The 27,416-nt window shown below is 37.9% G+C and overlaps 1 protein-coding gene across 3 annotated transcripts in view; it reads right to left on the bottom strand.

Annotated features, from left to right (window-relative positions):
* Positions 1–9,173: 9,173 nt before the first annotated feature.
* DENND1B (DENN domain containing 1B) overlaps positions 9,174–27,416 on the bottom strand; it is a 161,320-nt gene continuing 143,077 nt past the window's right edge. For 2 of the 3 annotated variants that reach the window (XM_083847296.1, XM_083847298.1), the window contains 3 exons: positions 21,202–21,281; positions 19,804–20,020; positions 9,174–18,587 (listed from right to left, as the gene is read on the bottom strand). In XM_083847296.1, the coding sequence (XP_083703422.1) occupies positions 18,030–18,587; positions 19,804–20,020; positions 21,202–21,281 (855 nt within the window). In that variant the 3' untranslated portion in view covers positions 9,174–18,029. The remainder of the gene's footprint in view (positions 18,588–19,803; positions 20,021–21,201; positions 21,282–27,416) is intronic. The other variant, XM_083847297.1, reaches the window with a different exon arrangement.

The following is a 27,416-nucleotide window of genomic DNA, read 5'->3' as shown; positions in this document are numbered from 1 at the left end:
AAATGCATGCATTTCTCTGAATATAAACGACTATGTCCTGAAATATCCAGCAGACACAACCTGACCTTTTAGCAGACATGAAAATAATACATTCTAAGCAAATTCTGCACATCCATACTACCACCATTTTCTCATTATGATTTTACCCGATGGTCCAAACTATTGCCTTTCCCATTGCCAACATATACTGGCTGGCAAAAAGGCAAGCATGCTTAAAAATGTTTCTCAACGCTCATGGAAAATACCAGGAAGGCAGAAGCACTGGCTTGGAAATAATGAAAGAGCGTCTCCACAGTCCTGGAGTTCAGACATCCATATAGGCACAGGCAATTTTTTTTTTGTATCCGCATTTTCCTGTTTTGAAACAGGGATAATATCACCGTATTCCTCAGTAGCAAAATTATTGCAACTATTTGTCGAAAAAAAAAAAAAGCCACAAATGTGTAGAAGGGAATGGAATAACTGGAAAAGTTTGGAAAACTATCGTAATGAAAGAGACATTTGAAAATCTTCAAGTCCATTTAATGATCTTTCCTACAGAAGGAAAAGATATTCCAAAAATATACTCAGATCAAGGGTTTTTTTTTTTTGAACTGTTGAGGCAAATTTTAGCACTAACTCATCCAGCTGATTTTCACACGTAGTGAAGAAATTAAAGCACAAACTCATTGTTCCCATACAAATTGAACCTACAATAAAGAGGCAACAGAATGGAAAGTTCATGGTGGTGTTTTCTTTTTCTCGCAGCTCAGATGATCTGTTCCTGTGGTTGTGAAATATCCCAGATACGCACATCCAACTTCCCATGGTTATTCCAGGAGTTGTATTATAGAGCACACACACTCAGTATCCAAGTGTTTAAGTGATCATTTTAACTAATGATCAATACATAATTTATTTTCAATGATTCCCTTAAGGGGTTACTGAAGATCGATGTCACTCATGTCACTCACACTTATTTCCGTGTTAAATGATTAGCAGTAATTCTGATAGCAAGCACATTCTCTTTATTTTTGAAGTCCTTACCGATATTTTTCAAAACAAGGCACTACAGTAGATGGGAGTGGATGGTAGAATTCAAACTGAGTTAAAAGAGCAGAATTTTAGATGAGCATAATGCAGTAACAACACAAATGCACGACAGATTTTATTCCAGCCCAGTTTGCAGCTTTACTACTGAAGCTTATGAATTTAAATGCAATCATTGCAAAGCTGCAGTTTAAATCCAGAGTTCAAATGGCAATAAGGAAAGAAAGAAAGAAAAAAGTTACCAAAAATATGGCAGTAAGAGATAGAGATTCAGCGATCTTTTTGAATCATGGCATTATGTAATAATTGAAACTCTTAGCTCAGCCCAGCACTTGCCCTGTGAGACATTGCCAAGTCATAATAAAGAATACTATAACGTTTGTTTGGCACGATCACTCCTTGAAACACATGCATATTTGAAGAAAATAAGAGGTTGATTTTCAGCATGTACAATTTGAGGTAGATAATGCTCAGCAAATGAGACTGCAAAGAACAGTGTGTGAGGGTGAGCCATGACAGAGGTGTGCTTTGTGCAGATTCCTACACACGTCACTTACGGCTCACTGAAAAAACTGAGACCCAAAGACGAGGCAGCTCTCTAGGCAGAGATGGCAAAGATGGTAATGTGTGAGAACAAGAGGGCAAGCAAGAGGTAAGTGGACAAGAAGAGCTGAAAGGCTGCAGGCGGGGAAGGACTTGGGGACAGAGAGCTTTGAAAATGAGGGGGAATCTAGAAGCAGGAATTGGAACTGGGAGCAAGGAGCAGCAGTGGCTTTGAACTAGTAAAGCAGATGCAGAGAAGATGCTTCCACATACCTGCTTTATGCTCCTGCATTTCTGCTCAATGATAATGGTTGTATAAGCTAAAAGGAGAAGAAAGAGGAAAGAAAAGAAAAAAAAAAGTTAAGATCCCAGTGAATAATGTAGAAGGAGAAAGAAAAATAGAAATAAATTCAGAGAAAGCAGCAGAAGGAGGTAATAAAGATCTAACTTTGAAGTCAACCCTTCTTTGAGCAGGAGGTTGGAGTAGATGACCTCAAGAGGTTCCTTCCAGCCTAAATTGTTATATGATTCAAAGAAAAAGGACAAAAGAGAGAAAGCACCTGAAGATGGAGGTCAGTTTGCATGCAGAAGTAACCTGAAGGAAAGCGTTATTGTTCACAGTGAAAGACACAGCAAGAATAAGGAAGTGGCTGGAAACTCATTTTCTGTTCTGCTCAGTGGTTTGACTTTCTGGACGAAATTTTGGAGACAGTGGGAAAACAATCTGTAATAAAACATCCAAGAAAGTGTTGTCACACAGAGAATCTACAGGGCTGAGAAAGATACCCAGCAATGGGTACAGAGAAAGGAAGAGACAGGAGATGAAAGCCTGAAGAGTTTTCATACAGACCAAATAGAGCTCTGGAGGAACATGCTACTAAAGTATTAAAAAGACACCCATAAAAGCACAGGAAAGGGAAAATTCTCATGGTGAAACATGAGTGTGGTTTGTAGAAGGTAAGTCAGGGAGACAGAAGGCAGGGGAAAAGCCTTTAAACTAGGATTAGAATAAATCAGAAGTGACTGCTGTCTGTCTCAGCAGAGAGGAAATGATGAAAATAGGAGTGGTGAAAATTCACACAAAAGTAAGGGGAGAAAAGGAAATGAAAGCAGACGACACTTGAGGAAGGTGGAGGTAAAAGCTGGATTGCAATCTTTCAAATGCAGTGAGGGTGAAGCGGGGTGTTCATAACAGCGAGGCCATGGAAAAGAGGACAGTGGTGAGTCAGGGCATGGGAATTGCCTACTGAGGCAGGTCAGTGTAGGGTAACTTAGAGGGAGGGAGTTTTATTGCAAATAGAGATTAAAATGTGAAGTATTTAAAACCCTACTTACAATCTTGTAAGAAACAAACAAGAAAAGGACCAAAGCTGAATTAACGAAACAACATCCAAAGAAGGCAGGGAGTCAGACTCTGCAGCTGAAAAAGCTCAACTGCAGCCTGGAGAAGCATAAAAAAGCCCAAAGCTGTGGCTATTTAACATGCTGTAGCAACCATGGTGAGGAAGCCTGATCCTTTCAGGCCACATCTCAGCCAAGGAACAACAGTTAAAACAAGGGGAATACATTATACAGAGTGAAATACCATCTTTACTAAAATTTAAACCAAGGATTAGGACTGATAGAGCAAATGCCAAGCCGTTTACTGCTTCTCAGCCCAGGGATATAACAGAATATGTAGAGAAGCACGGGCATTCAGAGAAGAGCAATAACATAACAGTTGGGGAGAGAATGTGTGTCTCCACACAGAAGACCTAAAATATTTTGAAAATATATTTGAATATATTTGAAAATATATTTGCTATCTCCTCATTTGACTTTAAAGCCAGAAGTAAAATAATTTCTTCACAATCACTTGCAGCCTACCCATTCAAGGAACAAACACGTAATATGCTCCCAAGCCTTACACATTTGAACTTCCTCTTCACTTCTAACAGTCTTGTACAAAGGAGAAGGTGCTAAGGTAGAGCACACAACCTGCCCTGTGTCTGACCCCTCTGAAGATGCACAGAAGCATGGGAAGGATGAAGCACCTTACTCCCCTTTCACTGTCCACTCCCTTTTCCCATGGAAAGAGGTGATATCCAGCCTGCAAAGCAGCAAAGAGAGCCTTCTGACAGTTACAGGACAATTTACATTAGCCAGAATATAAATATTGTGGCCAGAATTCTGCCAGCTCAAAGTGATCATGGTGTATCATTGCATAATGTGCCTTCTCCACCTTATGTAAAATTAACCGCTCCTTCTCTGTATATACATGGTATGTTTATAGCTTAGTTGGTGTATTCATGTTACTATTTTGCTGTGTAAATATCAAAATGACCAATAAATAAGGATTATATTGAGCCACATGCAACTTATATTTGTTGCTTTATGAGACTGTTTCATTATTTCCTTTACAAAGGAAATTATCCTCATGCCAGAACTATATATGCAGTTTAAAAAGTCAGATTTGCTGTTTAGAATCGAGTGATGGAGGAACATTTTCCATATGTGGAAATAAGATGGAAGCACTTTGTGCACAGCAACCTGCACAGTAACCTGCTGCATCCTCTGATGTCTGCACCCATCGATAGTACTGTGCTCATCCAAGGGAGAGGTCCTGTGCCACATCCCACAGTGGCATAAAGCAATACAGCTTTGGTGCAGCTAATTAATACAATCCAAGAATCTCATGCTCTGCTTTTCACATTACTGCACACTTTCCAGCACTGCGGACAAGTGTAGACAGAAAAATGGCAGAGCAGCAAGAATTTTCTTGACTTAATGCAAGTCCCATTTTCACAAGGTGCATTCTGCTCACTCCAACAGTTTCTCTGCGACTTTTTCAATAAAGATCAATAACCTCAGAAACCAAGGTTATTACTGCCACAAAGACAGCAGCTAGCTGCAACTGAAAGGATCCCCTTGGACATATCCAGCGGCAGTAATGCTTCTTGTTGCACTGCAAGCTCCCCTCCAGCCAGGCTGGTGATGGCTGCAATCCCTCCATTCTGTTCCAGGGCTACATTAAGCACTACTAGTTGTTCCTAACTATAAATGACTGAACAATTTTGTATTTTTCAGAAGTTTAAATGAAGGTGCATTTATTGTTCAAGTGCACGAGTTATTGTGGGAGTATTCGAGTTTGCCAAGGGTCTCTAGGAAGTTGAAATCAGTAGCAACCCTTAAAGAACATCTCAAAAAAAAAAAAAAAAAAACATAAAAAAATCATGCTTTGCCATTATTTTAGTAACTGGACACTAAAAGACTTTTCTCTGCCAAGCAATTAACACTGTCATCATAACCTAGCCTTGAGGGTTTGAAATGGAAAGCATTGCTTTTCTGTCTTCTCCAGTAGATGAACACAGCGGCGGCGAAGTCTGGCTAGTGATTATTGTTCAAGAAGATGCTAATCGATAACGAACATCCCCCGTGTTACAACTTTAAATAAAGAACACAGCTGATACACTTCTAAAAACAACCATAATAAATACAGGCCCATAACAGAAAGCTTGTCCCCTAATAGGAGACAGCGAATTCTTTTTTCCAGCCAAAATTGTCTGAGCTGTTTCATACAACTTAAGCCCTGAGTCTCCTGCAAGTCTCATTGCAGGACAAACCTCACATTTGTAACGTCACACAATGTCAGTAATCACCGATTGGAGAATTTTGGCAAAGCTCCTTTTCCTATTCTGTTCAGTCATCTCACAGATGAAGAAAACTGACACCTCTGAAAACAATTCAAAGCCTGAGCATCAGATTAGACATTGTAAGCCAATAAAGTTGAACGGGGAGTAGCTGACAGCACTAAAATTTTGCCTATTGCAAAACGTCACAGTTGAATGAGTGGATGGGCTTTCATGCCCCAATGAAGCATGCACAGGCTTCAAACTACTGGCATGTGTCAAGATGCTGCAAAACCTAACATTTATAAAAGATACATCTGGTGCATATTTATGGAGAGCAGAGTAAGGTCTTGTTTAAATTGCACACATGAATTTGATGTGGAGAACAGGCGATACCCTATGCCTCACGGTAAAAGCATGTTTTAACCTAAACTGCCTCCATCTATAATGCATGCCGTGAGGTGTGAAGGCCTCTTGCACATCGAAAAGTCAGAGTATAAATTATGAATCAAGGCACAGGTGGAGTCCTGAAGGCCAAACAGAGTTCTCATTTCATTGGTGTTTTTTCTGGGTTTAGGCTCCTTCTGGTTTTAGGCTCCTATATTTATGAAATAAAAATGTATTGAGATTTCATGCTCTAACCAGCTTGAGCAACTTTTGTTAATACTTTCATTTGGTTTCACAAAAGTTGCTTTTCAGTTCTGCTTTCATTAGGCTGAGATTTTTCTTTCCCCAAAGTTGTTTGGCAAAGCAATTTATCAGCAATTCATCTAATGGTGTAAAACACCAGCAAGACTGCGATGTCCAAATCAGGACTTAAAATCATCTTTTTTGATCAGAGAAAAACTTCACAGGCCTTCATCTGTTTTTATGCTCTTCGTGGTGTGGTTTAAAGCATGACATTTTTCTTAGCTCAATATTGTGCATGACCTTTCCGATTTCCCCTGTAGTTTCAGCAAAACTGCAATTTTCATTGGCATGTATTGTAATAAATAGCGATGACAAAAATGTGTGTTTCCAATTTAAAGCCACTTAGTTTCATTTGGCACCTGTGCTCAGCTTCACTTTGCAGCAGAGATTCAAAACCAGTGACAGCAAGGTAGGCATCGGAGGAGTGAGAGCAAACCGACAGGGCAGCTCTGCACAGCAATCCTAATCCCACGCAGCCGCTGGGGCTGAGCTTTTCTCACCTGTGCCAGCTGTTATTTGCACCGCAGCACGTTTGCAACACGCAGGCAGTCGCAGCACAGGGCAGCCTCGGGTTAAATAGCTGCTTTCCATCCCACAAAATAGTCTTCCATGCAACTGGCACAACGCATTAACAGCATTTCATGTGCCACACCTAAGCAATTTCACAATCTTAAATGCACAATCTTAGAAAGGCCTAAATCTCTGGGGAAGTTGTACGTAGTATTTTTTGCTCCAAGTGTAAAACAGCTTGAAGAAGTAATGCAGTTTTAGCCTCGTCTAATCATCTCCTCAAGAAGCAGGAAAACATGGGGAAATGAAAGTGGGTGTGCATCCAGCGGTGACAGGTCACCCTGCCTGTGCCGCGAGCCAGTGTGAGAGCAGCCAGGAGCTCCTGCAGACCACTGCGGGGTTCAGAGCAAAAGGCACAAGCCCCTCTTTCAGGCTGCCTGCAGTACCACTGCCCAGTGCTGCTTCTTGAAGCAATGCCCACGGGAGACCCCCAGAGTGAGTCATCTCCACTCAGAGCCAAGTGACAGCAGAAAAAAAAAACTTACCACAAAATAGAAAAGCAAATAGATACATGTCTTTTCTTCCTCAGTTTCTGGTAGTGCACCCCCATGTCTTGTTGACCCCAGCAACTCCAGATGCTAAAATGCTTCACTGGGCACACGATTAGGTCCGGTGAGGACTCTTTAAAGTAAATTGCCAGGTTGACACTTTGGTTCCTAAAAGTACAAGGCCTCGATGTACAGCTTGAACTCATCGGGTGCCCAAGCATTTTCTTTCAGAGCGAGCTGCCCAAGGACTACCTACAAAACGTTCAACATGATCCCAGCGAGAAGGAGGCTCTATCAGTTTTTCCTTCAGAAGTCAGCCCAAGAGAGATGCAGCTCTGCCCTGTGGCTAGATTGCACTCTCTGTGTTGTGGCCTGTTGCTGGCAAAAATGATTAAACCAGCTCATGGGAAGATCTTCCCAGTTCAAAACTGTCAGCAATGGTGACTACTGGCCAGGAAAATGCGTGGCTGCGCCCAAGACCTGCACTGACTAGATCAGACCTTGTTTGTCACTCAGTCCTGAGATAGATTTTTCTCGTGTAGGCTGCTTGAGATGTAGAAATTGTTTGTCAAATTTTCTGACACTGGGGAGAAAAGAAATAAGAGGGAAAAAAAAAACTAAACACAATTACACAAGTACTGGTCTGTTGACATTTAAAAAGAGACACTGATGAGCATAAAAAAATAGTTAAAAAAAAATCCTTGGCCAGCAACCCAAAGGACCAAAGACAAATCACAAAATAGGATGCAACTAATTAGGCTGAAATGCCAACAGTGTTCAAGATATCGTTCAAAGTATCCACAGTGTCAGACTGCTACCATGACCCCCAGTTCGAATATGCCAAGGGGAAATGTAGAAAGGGACTGAATCAGATAAGTTAAATACAAATATTTTAAAATGACATTTTAATTTCTACCTCGCCATTTTAACATTTTCAAAATCGTTAAATAAGCATGTCGCCTATTCTCAGATCAGGCCAAATGTCAGATGTTTGTATGTATTATTCAGCTGAACATTTTAAGTACATAATCCTTCTCATTGCTAAACAGGTGGTATTATATTAACAGGTTATTTTCTTAAAAAGAGCAGTGAATAGAAAATTAGCAATACTATAAAATGTTGCATTAATAAATGTGGAGCCAGGGCTAGCACAGAACTGAACAAAGGGTTGCAGGAAGAACAGGGAGAACAGCAAGCCACAATTTTCTGCTGTATCTATGATTTTTAAGGCACATTCCAAGTAACTTCTACTCAGAGACTCAGCAGTCACCTACCACAATTTAAATTAAGTCACCAAACCTGAAATGCTCTCTAAAAGAGCTGGGCTCTGGAGGTTTTAATAAGGGCATGTCCAAGCTAAAACCAGAATGTCAAACATTTAATTTCTTGGCCTTTGAACCATCCAGCTTGACAAAAGCACCCCCTGCCCATTGTGATGCACGCAACCAAACTTCAGCATTGTACCTCTCATGTTCATAACCCAGGAGAGTTTAAATATGCAGTGCCATCACTTTTTAATTTCTCTAACATTGCCCTCATCAGCACAATTCCCTACCCGCTCAGTCGGGATCACACTCTGCCCTGCAGAGCATCCGGCTGGAACACGTACAACACACGTTCCTCTTCCTCCTCCCTTCATAGTGTTTGCCCACGTTCACGGCCCTGCAGTGGACTGCCTCACCTGGCATTGCAGATCTCAGCACATGTTGCCCTACTCCTCCTCACCATCTTCTCTCCACTCCCTTTCTGTGCTGATGTCTATTCTTGGCACTTCCTCCGCTGGAGCAGCTGCTCGCTCTGGTACTCCACACTCATTCCTCAGTCCTATCCACCTCACATCTTCTCTTCTGCTGTTTAAGAGACTGAAGAAGCCAACTGGCCTCTCTGATCGTTACTCAACTTGTCTACGTAAGTTTTGTTTTGTTTTAATAAATGAATGTGTGAATTTAAATCAATACGCTTGTACCCACAGATACATATGAACACAGACAAACGTTCCTCTTTACCATTCAGGAAGTGCATAAAGACAAACTAAATGAAGTGATTTTATACCACTATAAAAAAAAAAAACTCACCTTGGAAAGCGCATTAGTTGAGCTATTCATGGAACTGGACACACCTGAAAAACAAACTTCTGTAGACAAATGCATTGGTATTTGTGCTTTACACAGCAGAGCACGTTTTCCATTATATCTCATCCATGATACTGAATACTTTGCAGGGCTTAACAATTAAAAATAGAGACTGGAAGGAAAAGGTCTGAGTTTAATGGATTCATTGTAGCTCATGTCTTTCCTTTGGTTTTCAGTACTGCTTGGTAGGTTTTGCTGTTGTGCTGTTGTGTTGTTTGCAGCACTTCAGTGACAATTATCTGCGGGAAGAAGCAGACCTGAAAAAGAGAATGTGTGGAGCAGTATGCCATCAGGACTCGGCCCTTCAACTTTCAGAAGAAATGTGAAATAGGAGCAATGGAAAGGAAATGATATATGGCCCATAGCATATTCCAAATGTAGTTCACAAACTTTGCTTTTAGAACTAGTACTTGTTTATATTTCATACAGAATTTGTAGCAGGATTGACAACCTCTGGGGTTTTAAAGCTTAAGAAGCTGCTAGCATTTTTTTTATTTTTTGATTGATGAAAATCTGCAGACTGACTCTACTTTGTTTTATCAGAATACCAGCAACCCCCCAGCATAACTTCAGGCATTGCTTAGGTTTTTGTTGTTGTTATCACTTGTCACATCAAATAAAAATCTAAATCCGTGAATTTGATAAAGTTATTTTTCCTTTTACAAACATGAGTTAACACACAATGAGTTCTGGAAAGAAAATGAAATGCTTTGTCTATCATCCAGGTATGGTTGCAGCTGTATTGTGTAAAAGTATCTTGCAAAAGCAACATTCTCAGCTGCTTTTGCAGCACAAGCAGCTGATGAACACTAATGAAGAGGAACATTTATGATTTCTCGTCCTAAACAAGCCCCTAACGTGACAGTACTTGGGAGCTGCCTTTTTCCCCCAAATGGCCACAACTCTTCATAATGTGCCAGTGTTCGTACTCAGGGTCTTACTGTGACTGTTAGAGCAAAGCCCTCTGAAATAATTCATTTTTCATAGACAGACATTTGCTATCATTTTATTGACAGGAACAGAGTCCTGCTGTACCACCTGTGTAAAATTTGCCAACTTAAGTTAGACTAACTTGTCTTATTACCTGCTCTTTTTCGATCCTTTGCTGTGCTCAAGTTTGGAAGAATTTAATGAACTGAAATGCCTGTAGACAGCAAGTTGCAAGTGCATTCTCAGTGCACTGAGATAGCAAACTGAGGAAACTGGGCAAACTTAACCTGAAACATAATGATTTATTGTCTTTATACATGCTCGCTCGTTCTGCTTACTTATTTTTCTCGAGAAAGATTGAAGGCTTCTCCTTGTTCCTAATGTCCTCCATCGGCTCATAAGCTGGACCTACAACAAGAAATTCATTGTCACAGCCATCTGTTTTCAGAGCTGAATAAATATGTGGGCACATCTACTGGCAACAGGAAAAAATGACTGAAAGATGCTTTATCAAGCAGCGAAGATCCCTGTGCTACCAGCATTCACAGCTGGTATCATTCTGCTAGCTGGAGTAAGCTAGTATGGGTCTATTAGCAGGTGTTAATATCACACCCCACATTGTTTTCTATGAATGTAATTTATAATTCTTTCATCAGTCGTGGATTGAGTATACCAATACTAAAATCACAGCCTCCATAGTTTGCCTGCATAAGATATCAAAATGCTTTTAATTCAGAAGAGCGAATCACAGACCAGATTTTTAAAAGATGCTAATATACTGTTGGAATTACAAAGGACATCAGTATTTAACTTTTGTATTGTATAAACTGCAATTAATAAGCAAACAGTCAGTTTTCTCTGTATTTGAGAAACTGAAATGAACATTCAATGGATAAAAACTTCCAATTACGACAGTATTTTTATATTATTTTAATCCATATGCCTGACATGTATGAAAATTCATGTCAACCCATCAAACAAGAACCTACATCACCGCAGGAGTTTTGATATTAAGTTTTATTTTATAATACAGTGTTGGGCACTTTATGGTAATGCGGAGTTCACCAAGAACTTCTATGGACACCACAAACTTGGAAATAAAACAAAACAAAAAACTCTGCTTATTTACTACGTATACACAGTGCACTACCAATAGTAGTCTAAGGTCTGAATTACAATTCTTAAGATGACTTTGAACAGTAGTCCAGAGGGTGCAAAAGGATGGATTAAATTTTGAGATTTGGTTCCAGTTTATTACAGGTCAGTAATTAACTAAATTTCTAATTTTCTAAACCTGTTATAGCACAGTGCTGGCTAGGTTACTTTGTTTCCAAAATTAATAAAATGATCAATAAAATCTCAAAGTGTCCTGTATTTTATGCCTTTCCCACAGGTGTTAAAGGACACAAGAATATTAACAGATTGTTTTCAAAGGCCACTAATGAAATGTTGTGAAAAAAAAAAAATAGAAGTTTTGAGATATGTAATGTGTCTGTTCCATGTTGAGGCATTTCTCATCATATCTGACACATATCTAAAGAAAACAAATTGTCAGTTTGCTAACCATGTAAGCATTTTAAATTTTTCTTCCTACTCAAATATCATGAATTAACAGACATGATGTGCTTGTGCATAGGCTGCACAAAAACTAGCTGTTCCACAGTGCTTTATTGCCTCATTCAAGTAAATTAATTTAAAGAAGTTCTCAAGGAAAACCAAAGGTAAAAACAAAATGTACATCCATATACAAAGAAATTAATTTATGAAAAATTAAAAGTATACTGGCAACATTAGTAGATCTTTTAAGTAACGACTTATGATAATTAGGGATGTCACAAACTAAATTCTTTTTAACAATACGGTCATCACCCTGAACAGTCACCCCGGTGGTGGTAATGAAAAGTGATGCTTAACTCCTTGCCTATTTTTACCAATGTTAAACAAATGATCAAATGATAAATTAAACATTATAAATTCTAGTATTTAATCTTCAATTTAAAATCACTTACTTGTATGTGAACATTGGCTTAGGCTTTATTATTTCTGTAGAATGTGACATCCATAATCATGCCTGGTCATTGGAAATATACATTTGCCTCATTAGAATATATTCTTCGTGTTTTTATCATACAAGCATGTTTCAATGCTACATGTAATTTTACACATTTTTGAAAAATACCATTTCAAAGATTTGCTTGAAAAGCAGATGTGCACATTTATAACTACTAAATTACTTTGAAACAAAGAGAAATATTGCACAAAATTCACTGAAGATTTGAAAGTCAACACATTCCCCTCCTAAAACAAGTAGCTCCCTTATTTTTAACAGAAACAGAATGTCAATTCACAGAGAACCATAAAAAACTTGAACTCAACTTAGTTTTCAAATGCTAATACTGTTACTGGATTCTAAATACTAATGTTGTTAGTATTGACCTAAGGAATAGTACAAATAAATTTGAGTACCCTTTACTACAGTAAACCTGGGAATAACTTCCAACTGTGCTACCTGCTTCATACTCCAACTCAGGAAAAATGCTGACAGCCCTACACTGGCAGTGGGTGGCCCTCAGACTAAGCCAGCTGTGGCCTCTTCAGACATCTCTACTTAGAAGTTTAGCAGCCTCCAGGAAAGTTGTATCAAGTACTTTCATCTGGCCACCAACTGTAACCATGAAACAGACAACACAAAGGTAATTGAGGCAGGTTTAACTTGTACAAAACCATACCATCCCTTTTTTGTTCCTTTATTCTCATCCAGCCCAAAGACCACGACGTGGCTCACCCCCCTATGTGGGGACAACGACATATTCTAGACCAGATGTGGCCCATGCCCTTGGGCTGAGAACAAGGACACATTCTGTTCAGCCCAGACTCTGTTAGCAGGTAAACAACGCTTGGCAAAGACACACACATCTAATAGCAGCAAAGAAGAGGTTACTGAATACAAGTCACATATCCATCCACACGGCTTTTGCTGGTGCATTTCTACATTCACGCTCCAAAGGTTCACTGTGGGAACAGATAGCCTTTACCAAACCAAGTTTTGCAATAAAGAAGCTGCTTGCCTTGGACACAATTTTTAGTAGCCACATTTGCTTAGGCTGAAATTCCAGTCTGTTGGGAGCAAACCGACTGGAGTCTCACAGCACCTGGACTGAGGCCTGGCACCAAGAGACAAGGTACTAACTCCCTTGGAAATGAAGACCACCCTTGATCTCTCCCTGCAGAGCCAGGGAGGTCAGCATTACGAGGCTCCTTTCTGCTGGACAGGGTATTACAGGCAGTATTTCACAGGGGATGCATTTAAAAGGGCCTCATGCTGGCACTTTGTTTATTGCATGAAATGTTCCTTCGAATTACATGCATAGAGAAAAGATTTGAGATGCTCCTAGCAATTTGATTAGACAGCTGCAAAGAAAGATTGTTCAGTAGGACTGAATATAACTGATTGTAGGTGGAAAAACAGAAGCTGTTCGAAAAACCTGGCTTACCTTTTCTTTTGCCTAAAACTTTACATAGTTTACAAGAACACAAGTTATAACAAGCTCATTCTAAAACTCGAAAAGACATCTACAAAACAGTTCTCTAACAGATTGGGTGGGATTTTGAAAAGCACCCAGCACACGTCTAAAACTCCCACTGAAGTCTGCATTACAGTGCCTGAGAGGGGACTTCAGCTAGTGCCGGGTATTTCTGATGACCCCACCCCTCACCATACAGCAGCAATATCACTGAAATGCTAAATGACAATGAAGGTTTCAGTCAAAATGGTACATAAGAACTTCTACGACTACATTTTTCCCTCAGAACAAGTCTATTTTTAGGAGTTACATGACCCCCCAAATATGCAGGATGGAAGAGCAAACCATTGCCTTCACTACAAAGACTGCCCTCTGCATGCATAGAGGGTAGGGATCACCTTTGTGTCCCAGGTCCTTCCTTCTTTTGTTCTTCCCTGAATATCTGTGCCATTTTTCACAATGGTGCAACTCCATACGGATGGATGGGAAGGCTTTGACTGGGACAACGTATCCATTCCAGGCATCCCACAGGAGATTAATCACACAGACAATATTCCTTTTACCTATATGATTGGGTTGGAATCACTACGACCAAGCTAGAATATTAAACAATATTCTAAAATCTGGATTTCCTCAAAGTTATCATCCTTCTTGGGGACTCTCAGGCTCTTCTTCACCGCCTCATTGGAATAACCCAGGAATCTTTCTACTGCCCCTATTTTTTCCTGCAAATCAAATGAGAACTGCAGCTCATTTCAGGCAGACGTATGTGAAATGAACTTGATACTAAATTCAAGTCCTAGTTTGTCTATGTCAGAAATCTGTTCCTAAATGCAAGTAAGAGATTCCAAAGCTTAATTGAATAACCTGATATCTCTCCCTTAAACAGGAGGAATAGGAAGATTTTTGAGATCTTGATGCGATAGAAAAAAAGAGATGCCTCTGAAGACCACCACAGGAGCTCTGACTGAGCAGAAATCAGTTCTCACCCATAGCTGGTGACAAATGCTGATGATTTTCAAAGACATTAGAAGAATTTCCACAAATAAGAGAGATACAAGTATAAAACTCAGAAAAAATACTGGACCTGGACAATTTATCTTAATATAGAATCCAATGTAGTAATAAAAATACTGCATATGTAGCCAATAGACAGTTTTACATTATCAGAGGACAGAGGAGAACAGTGTTGAACCAGAAATACCATTTTGGACTTTTATCTATTTGGTAACTGGTACTGATGTTTAAGTAAGGCACAAATATTAGCCTTTTTAAAGGATCACTGATAGTAAGTGGAAAAGATTCTGTAAAATTACATGCTTAAAAGGTACCTACATTTAAATTCAACACAGGTATAAGACCAAGTTATTTTTGAACATATACAAGGCTCAAAACCAAAAAGACATACTATTTAATGACTGTAAACACACTATGGGCTTTATAAATAGTAAGGAAAATGCGGCAGAAGCACAGTAAATAACATTTTAATGGCAACTGAATTAAAGAAAAACTGTAAGCTGAATTTTATCTCCCGTCTTTAACTCAGCTATTTACTTTTTATTCAGCCTGCATTTTCACTTAATGAAACAGTGAATTATTACCACGATGCATCAATTTTGAGAGATTTCGGTATTAAACTTTCAATTTCATGCTCCTTATAATAACTATATGAATATTAGCAGCCTCATAAGGCTTCCATATTTTTTGCACAGAAGTGAGAATGGGACAACCTATGTGAAAACAGGAATTCAGTGTCTAAGTCTCATGTAAAGGCAGTAGGATTTATTCTATCAGATGGATATTTTTAAAACCATTTTCTGGCAGCATTCCTGGACTTATATGTTTGATAGATTTGAAAGGCATGATGGCCATAATTTCTGAAATTATTCTATTTTCTGGATAAGACATCAATACTGCTTATTATCTTTAATAAATCAAGACAACAACATGATCTTAGATAGAACTGTGGCCAGAAACAGTGTCAGATGTAGATGAAAAGAAGAGGCAAACTTTGAAATTCCTGTCAGCTTTTGCAAGGACATGAATGAGAACAAGTGAGAAGTGCTACAAGAACACAGTCCTTTGTGTCTTCTATCTTCCCTTAGACACACTTCAAAGAATTACATTTGGTAATATTTAGTACCAGCAAAAGAGAAGAATGCACTCCACTGTGACATTAATACCACCTCCTGACAAGCATCTGTGAAGTTGCCCTGCCACTTTCTCATAACAGCACCTGAGACATCCAGTTTGACCCACGTGGAAAGGTTACAGCTAAGATTTTAATAATTTTTATGTTATTTTTGATTTTTGATAGTGTAAAATATTTTGCCAAATAACATTTTTATATTAATAAAAAAATCCCCTTCCACCTTACATAGCATGTTGATACACATTACAGGGAAACACGGGATAAAGTACAGACCTCAGGACATAAAATCTCTGACTTAGGAATGCTAAGATTCTCCAGCAGTAGATTGCAGATGCCCTCAGAAACGTTCATGCTCTAATCAGACACAGACACTTCCCTAAGATTTCCACTTCTACAACTTTAACTTTCAATGCACTGATTAAAAAAGTTAATTCTGGAGGCTTACCCTCAATGACAAGTACTGGCTCTTCCCTTGTCTGCAGATATACCAATATTTTGGAATGCAGAGCTGAACCTTTTTGCAGAGATGTCTTTGCATCCCTTTAGTAAAGTATCAAACATTGCCTAATGATATCAATCCTTTCCCTTAAGTCAGCTGCCTTGTAAGAAAGCACCAAAAAAAAAAAACCAAAACAATCCAAAACCAGGAAACAACAACAGAAAAACCCTTTCCGTTTTTGCTAGCTAGGAGGAAAAATCATTCATAAATCTCATCATGGCAACTGATATTAAAATTTGCTACAAACAACCAAAAATAAAGATACTAAACCACAATCTGATCCAACTCCTGACCTCGTTAATTTGCTCACTCAGGCCAACACTGAGGCTAAGACACAACATTCATGCCAAAAGGGGAAAGAAAATGAAAAAATAAAATAAAATCTGGCATCAGTTTAGAAGAGCATTACATTATTCTCAGGCACAGTTCATTTTATACCCATTTGTTACTTTTACTAACTGCATCACAGAAGATCCTTCACAGCTGACAACTATAATCTACTGAAACTTACTTCACACCTTTACTACCCTGAGCTATTTTGGAGAAAGGAATGTATGTATGGTAAGGTGGAGATACAGAAAAAGGAAAAGTGTGTGGGGAAATTAAAAAAAAAAAAAAAAAGGCAGGGGAACAGAAAGCATTGCTCTGTATATGCAAACTGTTCAGGAATGCTGCCAGAAGGAGGACAAATGCTTGTTCTAAATACAATGTACAAGTCCATATATTCTCCTTCACTGCCTTTGGAAAGAGATTTTTAGAAGTTCAACTTGGCTAAAATGAGAGTTGGATATATACTGTCTTAAGCTCAATCAGTAATTTCAGTTTTCTAGTGTTACAAGTAATTCCCAGTCATTAATCTTTAATAATTTAACTAAATATGACTTCTAAGTAACAGTAATTCATACTACCTTTAAAAGGTAGCTTCTAAGATTCAAAAGAAAATAGTTCCAAACAGGCACAAATAATTTTTCAAATACTATTAGACTGTAGAAAATAAAAATAAAAAATAGAAATCTATAAATTCCACTTACACGTTCCTTTCTGAAATTTTTTAGATGAAATAGTCTACCTAGAGAAACTGGATAACATGTCTTTAAAGTGTCTTAGTTGTAAACAGAAGTTCATAAACTTCACATTATAATTCAGCACTTCATGTACTTTACAGAAGAGAGAAAAGCATGCACTACCTTTTTGAAGTCTGGAAGACAGGCCCACAGTTTTAGTTTGCAGTAAGTTCCAAGTTATATTCACAAGCTATTCCTTAATCTAAAAAGACTTCCTCCCCCCCACCCCCTGCCTTTGCTGAAGCAAATTCTTGCCATGGAAAGTCATTATTGCTGTTTTGTACGTTTGCATTCATCTTCTAAGATAAATCTTTTCTCAAAAGATTAAGGCAATTATTACTTGTTAAAAGCATTAACATTTGTACATTTCAAACAAATTTAGATTGTTTGGTTCGTTTCCTGCTTAATGGGATTAATACAGTACCTTCAAAACTTGGTTACCTATTAGGTGATACCTTTCCTGCTGCTTAGAGGAAGTAAATGCTACGAAGCACCATCCACCTGCTGTATTTTTAGCACAGAGACTAACTAGTACCTGATTTAAGAGTGCATTTATATATTTAGTTCCAGTTTGTGGACCTAACTACAGCCAACAAATGAACTGGGTAAACATAGAAGCAAATGTTCCAGTAGCAGAAAATGCATATTCAGCTGAAGAGAATTATTATTTTTTTTTGTAATTGAAATCTCTTATTCCTTTTTAATATTTTGGTTAAAATGTTACATGGAGTTATATGGAGTCCTGAGTAGCCTCCCTTCAAACTTCTTCTGGGAGTCAAGTTTATCTTCTAATAGTTTTCTTACGTTTTATTTCCACTGCTATTGCTGGATAAGCTATCCTTTGAAATATTTAAACCATAGTGAAAAGCAGAACTCAGTTTACATAAAGATACCACTTCTTGAAGAAGCCCACCCTCATCTGGAGTTTCATTTCCTTCTTTCCTATCTTTCTCCCAAGGGACCAGAATGGATGGATGTTGAGCAAGACTTGCTGGGAGCTGATCTTCTGAGGTATTGCTTAGTGTTTCATTCTGCTTTGCATACTTATAGGAAGAATAGCCTTCCTTGAAACTTTCTAGAGAAGCAAACTGGGCACTTGATTGTACGGGAGATGAGGATGTTATGCAACCACCAGAGGTGTCCATCTTGTCAGTAATAAAGGTTTTCTCACTACTTTCTTCTTCCAGTCTTGAGAGAGATTCTCTATGTCCAACAGAAGAAACTTGCTTCCTTGGCGATGGAGGGAGCTGCTTCCCATGGAGGACACTATCATCCTGACCGAGATTCCAGTCTGCTTGATCATTAGCATTACTGCAGAGCAGGGTAAGGTTGCTCTCACTAGGTGCATTTGACTTGTTCTGAAAGAAAGAATATGTTTATGTTTAATGTCACAAGAAAAAATGGCAGTTTGGAAACAAGAATACTGTAATGGATTTTGCGTGTTCCTAAATCATGGATATACCCTTTGGGTTTCAATGTTACAAATCAAGTTTTTTTGTTTGTTTTGTTTTGTTTTGTTTTTACTTCCTTGCCAGAAGATTTTGTCTCTTATCATGAGGACCACCTTTTGCACAAAGGAAAGAGTCTGGCTCCCCTGTCCATTTAGTCTTTGCACAAGCACTTTTGACAGTGAACAAAGACATACTTTGCTACTTTGTACCATAATATGAGAAGGAGTTGGACTAAAACTGAAACCAGATGGCATTTCCTCTTTGCTTCAGTAATTAATTATACCAACTTTCAATATTAAATCTTTTAGCCAAACAAACAAAAATGGGCAGTTTATTAATGTGACCGCTATGTGACATTCATAATATCAAATTTTACAAGCTTTTTAAACATTTGCGTCAGAATCGTTGTTCCAGTGACAAATCTTTGACCATAGGATTCCTTTCAGCAACAGTAAATGTTGGACAGCTGATATACGCCTGAATTCAAAAACACCAACTTCTTTTTAGCTCATGTCACAGCAGGTGAGGGTTTTTGAAGTTGTAGGCAAGAGCTCTGACCCATAAAGAAGTTTGCGTACACTCTGGGTCCCAAGCAACTCTATCTAAAGTTGCACAGGATCAAGGTACCCTTTTACAAATCTTTAGATTACTATTCTAGCAGTGTTTCAGGTGCAGTGGATGTCATAACTTAAGACGGAAACATCACTGTATCACTGTGACTACTTTAATGATGCAAGGTAAAAACTGAAGTACCTTGTAAACTATATCACAAACACTATAATTAGATCAGGGAATACAAGACTGAGCAGCTAAATATAGTATTAAACTATCTGATTAAGTATATTATTACTTTATTCACAACTCTGTATGTGGTTAATGCTGTAAGGGAAAAATACTGTGCCCCAGATGACTTGTGTGACACAAGTGTAATCAATCCCTTGACTGGTGAAAATACATCATGAAGTTGCCAGCATGGTTGTGCTGTTTTGTAGCAGTAGAATGACACACTTGCAATTCTAAAGACTATTCCGTAGTAACTGTCCTCATGCTGTTGATTCCACAAGTGCAGGATTCCACTATAAAGGGAATGGGACTGTTTTTCAAATGAAAGCAGGAGACTAACCGTAGTCTTGTAATCAATGTCATCCATTGACCTAAAGAAATCCAGGCTTTTTGCTCCTGAGAGTTTTCCTTGATCTGAACTGTGTGTGCTCAGTGTGTCCAGAATCTCTCCAAGCAAATCCATTTCTCCTTGATGCTGTGAAGTTACTCCAGTTTCACCAGAATCATCACTGTCATAAAAATAAGCAGAAGCTTCCTCACTGTCTTCTGATGATAACCTGAAGACAAAAACTTTTGCATCAGATGGGAACATAAAAGCCATTTTATTACAGATACTTCTCAAAGTAAGTAGCAGAACACATTTGAAGACTTAAAAATGAACCCCATGTTTCTTTTTGCTCAACAATTTTACCTGAAGGTAAATGCACAGTACCAATGCAGATGTAGTAGCTATTAGCTAATATTCCTGCTTCTTTGCTCTTCCCCAACCACTACAACTATTATTTCAAGTCACCCTTAATACAACTTCCCATATCTTCCCTCCAAATTTTAGTCATTCCAAACTTGGCTCCTCTTTTCCCTTGTCTACACCCTCTATTTAGGTCAGTATTTATAGAACTTTCCAGCAGACCTAGCCATATATTTTTTTCTCATACTGCAACTCTTCCTCTGTCACATGAGCAGATTTACCCGAGCACTGCCTATCTACAAAGAGAATGGGTGCTTTTGTCTCGTATCATTTTCTCTTTCACTCATTGCAATAATCTTACCTCTGGCCCCCACACTACAACAGTCTATCTATATCTGATCAGAATACTACCATAAAGTCTGTTTCGATAGCTCACTGTTTTGATCACATCCTTTGAACTCTTCTGTAGCCCCCATTTTCCTCCTGCATCAGGCTGCTTGACTTTGCTTTCAATGGCCTTCATGCTTTGTAGCCATATATTCATTATCGAATATCATCTTCTGAATTCAGAGAATGCCTCAACAAAAGTTAAGTTTCAATTTCAGATTTTCTTTTAATCCACACATAGTAAGACCTTCACATAAAATTCACAAGGCAATCATTCTTTTTAGACCCTTGAGAAAACTTTCCATTGTGATGACCACAACAGCAGACTAAAGACCAGATTAGCTGAGGTCGCTGCCCACCATGTTGATGAATATTATTTCATTGCTTCTTTGTATATGTAGCTTATCATTTTATCTCGAGTCTGTGAAGACTGAGGATTACATCAAACTCTCCTAGCCACTAAAAGTAATTAAAACACGTAATAGCCTGCCCCGCTTTTAAAAGAGGATTTAATCCTACACTACTTGACATCTTACAGATTCAGAATCAAGCTAGCAGCCTGGACAGGAGAAAGATTTGTCACTTGAACTCAAGTTTGCTAAATAATGCTAGTTATTTTCCCTTTCTCCCATACATACACATATATCCTAACAGACTTCTTACTTGCTTGTTCTCTCCATTTCATCATCATCATCTTCATCCAAGGCAAAATCCTGGTTACTGAGACGCTGGTTGAAACGTGTCTGGAGGATAGAAAACTCACATTATTATTTGGTTTTGTTTTGTTTTTAAAAAAGCCAACCAACAAACAAAAAACAACAACAACAACAACAAAAACTATTTCAACATTAATTATTTGGAACCTAGCTGCTACTATACTCATTAAGACTTTCTGAGCACCTGATGAGGAAAGCCACATATCGATCAAGTCTTCTAAAGGTTGTTAGAAAAGGACATGAAATCCTCAAGCATCACCAATTAGGGCTAGAAAACCATTTTTCCTCATGGCCTATAGAGTGCATTATTATTTATGCAAAGCCTTGGTTAGCAGAAGGCTGGCTATATGAGGTAAAGCATCACTCAAGTCTACTGCCTACCCTTTCCTGCAATGACAAAACACTATATTTTACTATTTTCTGATAGAAATATTTGCAAAGTTCTGAGGTTAATGTGGTCTACTAAGCACAGTATGGATTTTTGAAGTGGTAAATACAAAAGAAGCCTAGAGTCTCTTTACATAGCTGCATTTATATTAGGCTGTTAAACAGAAGGGCAGAGTAAATAGTATGCCAGCTTGATAACTGTGCACTAAGAATGCCTTTGCGCAGGATAATTTACTGTAAATTACAGTTAACTCAACGTTAGCATACGTTCAGAGCTTCCCAAGGGAGCTTGCATAGAGATTCTTTTTCAAGTATAGTAAAAGTCTTCAGCCTGGTTTTGTTTGCTAAATAACAATTTGATCAAACAGGTTAGTGAGTACTCATTGCGATAGCATGCGAATTTGCAGCACACCAACTGCTCTGCCTCAACCAGAACACTTAAGTCAGGAATTTTAGCCATTTGTGCTTCACAAATGACTGTCTCAAGGTCTATGCATCTCTTACCCTTGTTTTGTATCAACAATACCCCACCCAAAACCAAAATAAAAATAAAATAATATTAATTAAAAAACAACAGCAACAAAAAAACTATAGATGCAATTAATCCACATAAGTGATTCTGAGCCTTGGAAAACTGGCCGTAATTTAAAGACGTGGATAGAATTTGTGCAAAGGGAAAACAGCGTTAGCTAACTTTAAAGAAAATCGTATGTAAATATAAAGTGTTACTGCCCACATCTCATCATGCAGTTCACCAAATGCTTAAGCCTATAACAAGCCCCTGATGGGGGAGAAATATGACCTTAACTTCAGACTACAAGAAGCTTTGAAATCTTGTATTGTGAGGATTTCAATATGCCACCTGTTACAGATGTTGTCAGTGTTCTATATGTACCAGGACACACAGTGTCCTTTTTTCCCCATTACAATCAGGAATGTCCTAATATACATTTTTTATAGGTTGACACATTATTCTCATTCAACAAGAGAGGTTTTAATTAAAGCACCAAGTTTTGATAACACTTTCTGTATCTTTTGTTGACAAAGATGAAACATGGTTCTTAATGTTAATGTTAAATTCCAAATAAAAACTGCTAAAAATAAAAATAATAAGAAAAACAGAAAGCAAGAGAATTATTACAGTATTAAAAACTAGGAAAAAAAAACAAAGCTTCACACTGAGCAAAAGTTATAGGATAGAACACAGAGAAACAAATATACTATTGATACTTCTCATGTATTTTAGAGAGAAATACCTTTTAGAACATACTTCCTGCATTGGCTGATCTTAGTGGAATAAACAAATAGTACCCAATGGAATTGGAGTAGTTTGGACCGATTTATGAAGCACTATTCATTGAATATGAAACTAGGAAGGTTTAGGAAATATTACAGACAAATGAAGTAAAACAACTTTGAATAAATATGTCATCACAACATATGACTTACTTGACATGTAACAAAATAACATTTTGTAATTTGTTAGCACCAAACAAGAATAACTTTTAACCTTTGAACAGAAATGGTTTGACTATGATTACTTTATTGCAAAGAATCAACTTATGTAATAAACATTTAGAAATGTTTAATGGAATCAAGCACCAAAAATGCAGGACTTAAATCCCAGGTGCAAGTAACAGTAAAAATCATAAAACCATAATATTATGAAAAGAACAAACGACGTTAAAAAGACTGACCTCAAACACACTGATCCAATTATTAGGAGACTGTTAGTGAATATAATACAGGTATATTAAATACAACATAAACTGTCAAGAAGAAAATAAATTATTAGAAGATAGCTCACTGTCCATTTTGGTGGCCACACCTCTCATGCCAGGATAGTTATCTGGTAATCAGACCACACCAAGATAAGTAAAAGCATTTTAGTTATTCCTTTCAGTAGCTGTAGTCAAGTTAAATTTCCTTTGCAAATTCCATCTCTTTCCCAGTTTTGTGAGTTCTTTGAGTGATTCCCATCATTATTGTAATCAATCACACCACTGCATGTAACTAAAGGGAAGGTTAACCATTTTGCCTTAATTGATACTATTAATCGGTTATCTTAGAGATTACTGCCACCAGGGCAGTATTTAAATTTTAGTATTTGTCTTCACTAGGCAATTAAAATACTTTATTTCTGTAAGACTGGTAATACACTACCTCCTCTGGAAAATTCTGACTGACGCGACATTCATTTACGTTAAAGCTCTAATCCTGACTGACTCTTGGAGGGCAAAACTCTGTCTCACTTTCTTGGAATATGCATCTGAATTAGATGCTGCCATCACTTTTACTTCTATTAATGTAAAGACAAGATTTTGCAGGACAGAATGTTCTTTAAAAATATGGAGAAATTTCAGAAAACAAAAACAAAAGAGAGGCTTGTTTATCTGCAGATGGGTTAACACTGTCAATGGAATAAATTCTCACAAGGTAACTCCATGATTATTTAACATAATAAATAATGTTTCAAAGAGCATAGACAGAAAAGTGGGTTTGTGAGAAACAGAAACTGAATAAAATTAAAGTCAGTAAACACCACAGGCATAACAGTTTTTGGCCCCCATATGTGGCCCCTTGGAGCACCTACAGACAGTATTATGCAAGCATGTTAGTGAAATCAAGAATAACATCATACGAAGGAGTATAACTTAGCACATGTCATAAAAAAAAAAAACACCACAAAACCTCTAGTTGCTGATGGTCAGAATATTCTCTTTGAGAAACTATTTTTACTACCAATTTAAATGTTTAGGGGTGCAAAATTACACAAGACAAATTTCAAGAACTAAATCAAATAAAATGGGATTTTTATACCAAAAAAAAAGGGGGTGGGAGGGGAAGGAAAATATCTGGCTGTAAATAACAACATTCTTCAGAGTTTACAGCTCTGCAAGTTAGCCACTGAGACAACAAGCAACACATGTTTTTGAATAGATGACTTTCCTCTAGGAGCTGTAATAAAAATGACTGCAAGGGAGGGGTATGTCCAGACTACTTTGCAAAGAAAGAAAAACAAAGAAAGAAACTCTTAATAAATTGCAAAAGGAGAACCATAAATCTTTTTCAATGCTCCACCAGGCAAAGTGACATAGTACATGCACCTGCAAAAGCTGTCAAAGTCATTTAAGAAGTCCTTCCATTACTGACGTATCCTGCTGTTTGCAGTTATTTAAGCTTTTAATTTCTGTCTTTTCTGCATTTTGAAGTGTGTAACCTTCTTTTATACCATTTTATGAAAAAAGGACAGATTTCTGCTTCCTTCCTGATCAACATTCTAACAACAACCAGACCATTTATTACTGTGAGAAATGATATTGTAATACTTCTTTCTTGTTGCACCAGAACTTTATAAAGTCTTAACAGACTGCTGTCATGTTTTTTTCTATAAACTAAAGCAACAAACTTCTTAAAAACTACTTAATTGTTTTGCTTCTTTCAACTAGTCTGGCTTACATAATATAGGCATTTCAAAATCAGGCATTTCGTATTTTTCCTATCTTCGGGCACACAGCACCACAAGAACCCATCTCTCATCTTGCTCAGAATATTGAAGAGTTCAACATATTTATCACACAATGAGCTTATGCTCAGCACACACCACTGTTGAACCACTGTTTTACGCTGTCGTGTAAAACACAGCAGACGAACAACCACAGTCAGAGCAAGGATGTATTCAGACATCCCAGCTCCCCAGAGTGTGAGGGTTCTTGTTGGTACTGTTTTGCTTTGGAAGCGACACTCATATGTTCTGGGGGAATTGTATGGCTGCAGCTGATAAGCTCATGACTTACTGCATTGTTACTGCAATCTTCCGTTTTCCACTGGTTGCAGGCAACCTGCCTTGAATCCTGAATGTTATTTCAATAATAAAGGTGATGCATTTGACTGAGAAGTCATATCTGTCCTCTTTGGTTTCTGCCTGACTCCAAAATCTTTCTGCAACTGGTCTGTTAAAATTGTGGCAAAATTCTGATCACTGAAACCAGGAAGAAAAAAAAAGGTACTGACAGTATAAATATGGGTAGAACCAAACAAAGCGAGAATAAGTCCTGAAACTGCTCTATTCTGCTTATTGGTAGCCTCACAAAATGTGCTTCTTTGGCATAAAAATGCAGACAAATTACATGAATACTAAAGGATTTAAATGCAAGATGGTTACACTCTTGATTGGGCATGAAAGTCAATCTTTGAAATGTCAGCTTTTTATTTAACACCAGACCTTTCAGAAGCATAACTTCCTGGAATGAGTGCTTATTGATCAGCAGTAAGGCAGGAAGTTTAATAAGGCTGCTGCCATTAATTGTCCTCAATGTGAGAAACAAATAATCTTTTGATAAATGGCAGCACGTATATAATTTCACATTTACTGGCTACTCAATATATCAACACATATAGAGTTTCAAGTAAAGAAAAATATCTACTATGGTTTAAATATATGAAGTACTGCTTGCCTTTTCTTAATAATTTAAAGATAATTCATTCAGTATGAGAAAAAAAATAAACACAAATCCACTATTACTTACGTTTCGGTATTTTATTTCATCTATCCTCTGCAACGCAATCACAGACATAATTACAATTTCACCTCCAGTAGGGAGGCAAAAGATCTCAGACTATCAAACTTTCTAGTTAACCACAACCCACTGCCTTTCCTTCCGGTTAAGGACTGAAAACTAAAGCCATGGATAATGAGATCACAGGAAAAGCACTTCACCTAACACTCCACAAGAGACAAGACTGATGGGGGAAAGAGAGGAAAAACAGAGATAACACAGAAGTACAGTTACCAAACTTTCTCTTCTTCAATGCCTTTCCTTTTTCAAGGATATGGCACAAACTAAAGAACTTCCATCCTTCCTAGTACAGAAGCCTTCCCTGCTTTAACAAATTTAGATGCACATGGTACATTTGAAAGAGCACGGAGTAGCTGGAAATATGCACAACTATATGCCATGAGACAAAAGCATCATTGATTCTGAGATCCTGATAACTAAAATGATGCAGAAAAATAAATCCATGAAGTAGGTCCCCAATGAGAGAAAGAAATCCTTTTCTGTGGCAATAAAGAGCCTATAAGAGCATGAAATCCCTCAAATCTGTTTAAAGCCACAGTCAACCAGAAATTTATAGATAAGAGTATGGGTTACATACTCTTACATACTGAAGTTACAAGTAAGCTGTGACATAATAGAGACCTCCACTGCTTCTATAAAGTGAAATGAAACATTAGTATCAGTGCTGAGGTAGGATTTATTATAGGAGTGATAAATCTGTTGAGGTACCTAGTCTTGGAAAGCATATTCTAATTCTTTCTTTTCTGAATTAGTGTGGTGAAAAATTAACAGACTCTAAACCTTCTACATTTATACTCCTGAACACAGATGATACTTGAGGATACTGTAATACTGCTTTTGATTTTTATGGATTAATCATGCTTCTGCTCATGTTTATTTCAGAAATAGTTCCTTTTCCCCAAAACAACAAATAAAGTTTCATTTTCTCTGAAGAATCACAGAGCTGTTTTTCTCAGGAAGCCTGCACCATCTCCTACCCCTCTGAAATAGACCGAGGCCCCACTCTGCCTAAAGCTGGGTCTCACTCCCAAGTAGCCAGCTTGGTCTCATTCTTCTCCATGGCACAGCGGCTATTCTTAGCAAAAATGGTCATTTTCAGCTGACACGCTGTGGCATCATGCCACGCAGCATCCTTGCTGTGGAGAGTGCAGCATCCAAAGGCTGCCTGGCTTTCTTTTTATTGGCGACAAGCAGA

This window comes from Anser anser (genome assembly GCF_964211835.1).
Source record: "Anser anser genome assembly, chromosome: 8".
Lineage (NCBI taxonomy): Eukaryota > Metazoa > Chordata > Aves > Anseriformes > Anatidae > Anser > Anser anser.
The sequence above is the reverse complement of the archived record's forward strand: the minus strand, read 5'-3'. Positions and strand labels throughout refer to the sequence as shown.